The following is a 4365-nucleotide window of genomic DNA, read 5'->3' as shown; positions in this document are numbered from 1 at the left end:
AGATGCATCTCAGAGCACAGAAATGGTTATTGTGACTCAGGGTGAAACAGCCCATTAATGCTGTTTCAAGCAGTTATCCAGAACCAGCTGCACTACAGTCTAACATAAATGTAAACACAATGGTAATATTAAATGTGCTCTTTTATACCCCAAAGTTATTAATAAAAAAAGGCCACAGCAAGTTAGGTTTGCCTGTTTATGGAGCAGATCATCTAGTTGGGAAAGAAAAAGCCATCTGTCCTCGAAAATGTAACACTGACTTTTGCAATGTTATCACTCAGTATAAACTATGTCAACTAAAAAGAATAGCTTTCTCAAAACAAGGGCTCTGTTTGTTGTAATTTGCAGCTCAGTGCTCTCAAGGAGGAAAAATTAGCAATGCAAACGTTCACTGAGTTTGACTAACAAAGAAGTATTGCAGTAAGAATATCTACTTTCAGAGAACATGACACTTCTTAAGACAAAAACATTAAGTTCTCACTTGCTAGTGATCACGCTGAGAAACTAATGTTAATACAACTACGTATTGCTTTGCTATGAATATTTCCAGCATGACTTTGTACTTTATATAAACTTTTGGGTTTTGCCATGATATCTGCATTTGGCAGAGTCCACAGTCAGAACTAAATTTGGTTTAGTCACCTTAATTCTGTTGTACAGAAAGCATACTTTGTCACAGAGAGGCACAATCAAAACGACTATTTCCAAACTCAGCAAAGACTTCAGTGTCTCCAAATGAGGTACATGCACACACAAATCAGATAAGAATAGTTGAGCAATAGTGTATACCAGAATAGTTACAAGATGTATTAAGAATCTTGTTGCATTAGCTTTCTACTTTGTTCTTGATGGAGACATTCCAAAACCATCTCTCCTTAAGATGAGAAGTAAGTGCAGACTTGGCAGGTGGAGCAACCTGCACCAATGCCCTCCTGCCTAGACACATCCATCTTACACTGACAGCCCTGCACAAGATAAAGCAGGATTATGTCTGCTTAGCTGTTGGCCAGAACAATGAGATGCTGCAGGAAGCGATGCTGGCAACTCCGTAAATACGCCCTTCTCTTTTAGTTAAGAACAAACACATCTGTGTCACCTGCATGGCTGCTTTGAGGAGGAAATAGCAACACGGGCTTTTAAAAGCAAGTAGTCATGAAGATATTCTACCACACTCTACTCTCAAAAACACAGCTGTCTTCTTCCCCTCTGCAGGTCAACCATACCCTCATCAAATCTTCCCAAATTTTTTCAGCTAAAACAGTTCTGCAAGGAAGAGGCAGTCAAAGAGCTTCCAATATACCTGGAGTGTCTTTGGAAGGAAAAATCAGAGTTTAAAGGATCCCGGATGACACTAGTCCAGGGACTGGATGGTTTAAAAAAATCATATATCAACATACTTGGGGTCATATTTTAAAAATATAAGATCTTTGCACAGAGACTTTCTCAGCAAATCAGAGTTATTTACCGCTAAAAGAACAGAGCTATGAGATCGTATTGTCAGGCAAATGAAACAATCCCAACTGGTTTTACTTATGTAAATATAACTACTGATGACAACAAACAGATTCATCTTAAGGCAATACTGAATTAAGGCAATAAAAACTAACAGTAAGCACACAGACATGTATTAGAATTTATATGGACACATTCTACTAAAAAAAAAAATCAGGTTAATCTAGTCTATCTTAACCATGTGCAAGGAGAATATGAAAAGGGAATGAAACATACCCACATCTTATTGCTTCATCTTATTAAATTTCACTGGAATTCTAATGTGAACTATGTCTATCATATGAAGATGCTGCCCCATGAGATGTTTTCAGAGACAGTAATACTTCAGCTGCTACTACAGAGCGCTATCCCTCCTGATCACATGGCAGGGAACGCATCAAGATTGCATGGCCAGGTGGGAAGAGAACAGATGTGACACCACAAAATCAGCTATTTCTCTACAGTGATACGACTATTCACATTACTGATCCTTGTGCAGCTTTGAAGATTCAAGTACCAATAAAAAAACAACTCGCACACATGCCTACGCACAAAGCCTTTGAAATGCTTGAATTCTTTTCTATTCATGAATAATATTTAAATTATTTACATCCCTATGTAATACAAACCAGGCTCGTAAATAATTACAGGTGGAACACATACAAAGGTTCCCATCAGAAGTATTTGTGTAGTATCTACCCTACCGGCATGAACAAGTATATCATCAGTAAGTGATGACCGGTCACATTAAAGGTTAATATATTAGTCATAAATATTAGTACCAAGGTGAAGCGCTATAAAGAGAATTGTGTGCTTAATATGAAATGTGTGCAAAATGTGAACCTGAAAAACACCAGAAGAGTTACACACCCCATAAAGACTACAGAATAAATTATTCAGGTAAAACAAAAGCTGAATCTGAACATGTATTAATAAACCAAAACATAGCAAAAAGATGTGAAATGAACATAGGAATAATGCTTCAGAGCAGGTATTATGATTTTATAAAGCTCTGTAGAGCTGTACATTCACAAGATTTCAAAATACATTTAAAAAATCACTTTATAAAAACTAAGCAAAGCTATACTGGACTGATGTTCATTTAGCTTTTGCAAATGGAAAATTTAAATGTTAAGGACAGCGTGGAGACCCACTGTATTGACTGAGGAGTATCATCCATGCTGTGGAAGTACATAATCACCACAGGGATATCTTTAGCCTGACTGCGCAGTTTAACATCAAAAGAAGGCTGTCAGAAAGAAAAACAGTAAATTAGGTAATGAGAATTGACACTCCAATAGGGAAAAGCACTTTAAGATGTGGAGAGAAAAACAGTCACATGACTTCTAACCAGAAAGCTCCTAACAAATTTATGTTCATCCATACAATAGTTACTTTGTTAAACCTCTGAGCCTAAAGTCTAAACATCTACAAAGAAATGTAGAAACATTGCTTTCAAGAGTATGCCCACATGACCTGTGTAGATGCATTTGTGAGAAGATGCCAGGAACTGTTCATCCAGGAGCAGGATGACACAAAAAGGCCTTTTCCTAAGAGTTCTGAAGAATATAAACCCCTCTGGTTAACTTTAGGAGCTTTTCGCGTTCCAGAGACGAATGACCACACAGAGCCTGATTCTAAATCTTTGTGCTTCTATAATGTGGCTTCACAAAAAGAAGTACAATCAACTCCTGAAGGGAAGAAATGCAGTTATTAAACCTCCATCAGTTTTTTCGATGTAAACCTGATTACAGTGCAAAGGGGTCTGCCCAGCCCCTTGGGTACAACAGGAAAAGTTCCCCGGATTCAACTCTCAAAGATGTGAAAGCTGAGGTCGGTCATTTTTGAGAATGAATGCAAGGCTTGGCTTGTCATTGTGGCAAATGCTGTTAGGCAAAAAAAAAAAAAGAGGCTGAGAAGGAAGTACTGTATTCAAACACAGCTCTAAGAAGGCTATGTTTATCTCTTTTGAAGAGTCAAAAGCATGCCCTTCAGTATTAAAAATTGTGTAAAGGGAATAATTGTAAATAGTGAAAATATAAAGATTCTCTCCATTTCTCCCACTCCTGTCTCTCGTCATTTTAACAAAGCCAAAGCAAAAATTTACATATGACCCATGACACCAACTCTCAGCAGGAGTCAAATGGAGATGTTATGGTAATAATCTACATATAAATGAGAGAATGCTAATTCCACTATGGTTTGAAAGAACATAGAATACTTAAAAGCAGAAGTGTAACAGACATTTGTTAAAACAAAGATCAGGCATCTTTCAAGACAGTAAGCATAGAAGGAATTTAGAGATGGGAATAAAAAGAAAGCCATAATACCTAGGGATCTTCATTTCTTATGAGCCTTCAGCACTTCTACTTTTAAGATTTCTAGATGTCATACGAATGCAGTAGCCTTCACACTGTGCATTCTTGAATATCACCACACACCTGTGTCTTCCCACATGCGAATGTACAACAGGTTACCAGAGCCCATAATTTCTGAACCGTCATCAGCCAGGAGCATGAACAGAGGATGTATTAGCACACATCCCCCTCAAAACCTGAATGAACTCCAGGTCCAGAAAGGACACAGCAACTCAGTTTCCTAATCCAGAAACAAAAGCGTGCAAGCCATTCTTTTTGCACAGCTATACCGGTCTTAAGCAGCTCTACTTAAACTTCTGTTAAAGTCCATTCTACATCCTTTAGAATAATCAAATGTGAAATAGTTTGTGTCTTTCCAAAATGGTAATTTTTAAGCAATCCAATCAAGGCTACAGAATATGTATGACTTAAGAGGAAATTTTATGTAGATTCATTTTCCTTTGACCTACACTTGCACCTTTTTAATGGATTATTGTGCGAGCAGTTTTCAGTGTAG

General features: G+C 37.5%; 1 protein-coding gene across 1 annotated transcript in view; it reads right to left on the bottom strand.

Moving 5' to 3' along the window:
* Nucleotides 1–2645: 2645 nt before the first annotated feature.
* LOC104493873 overlaps nucleotides 2646–4365 on the bottom strand; it is a gene marked incomplete at its 3' end in the record, with an annotated part of 14054 nt that continues 12334 nt past the window's right edge. The window contains exon 3 of the mRNA XM_010136634.1: nucleotides 2646–2740. Within this exon, the coding sequence (XP_010134936.1) occupies nucleotides 2646–2740 (95 nt within the window). The remainder of the gene's footprint in view (nucleotides 2741–4365) is intronic.

The sequence above is a fragment of the Buceros rhinoceros genome, unplaced genomic scaffold (genome assembly GCF_000710305.1).
Source record: "Buceros rhinoceros silvestris isolate BGI_N320 unplaced genomic scaffold, ASM71030v1 scaffold2345, whole genome shotgun sequence".
NCBI lineage: Eukaryota > Metazoa > Chordata > Aves > Bucerotiformes > Bucerotidae > Buceros > Buceros rhinoceros.
Note: the sequence above shows the minus strand (reverse complement) of the source record. Positions and strands in the feature narration are given on the sequence as shown.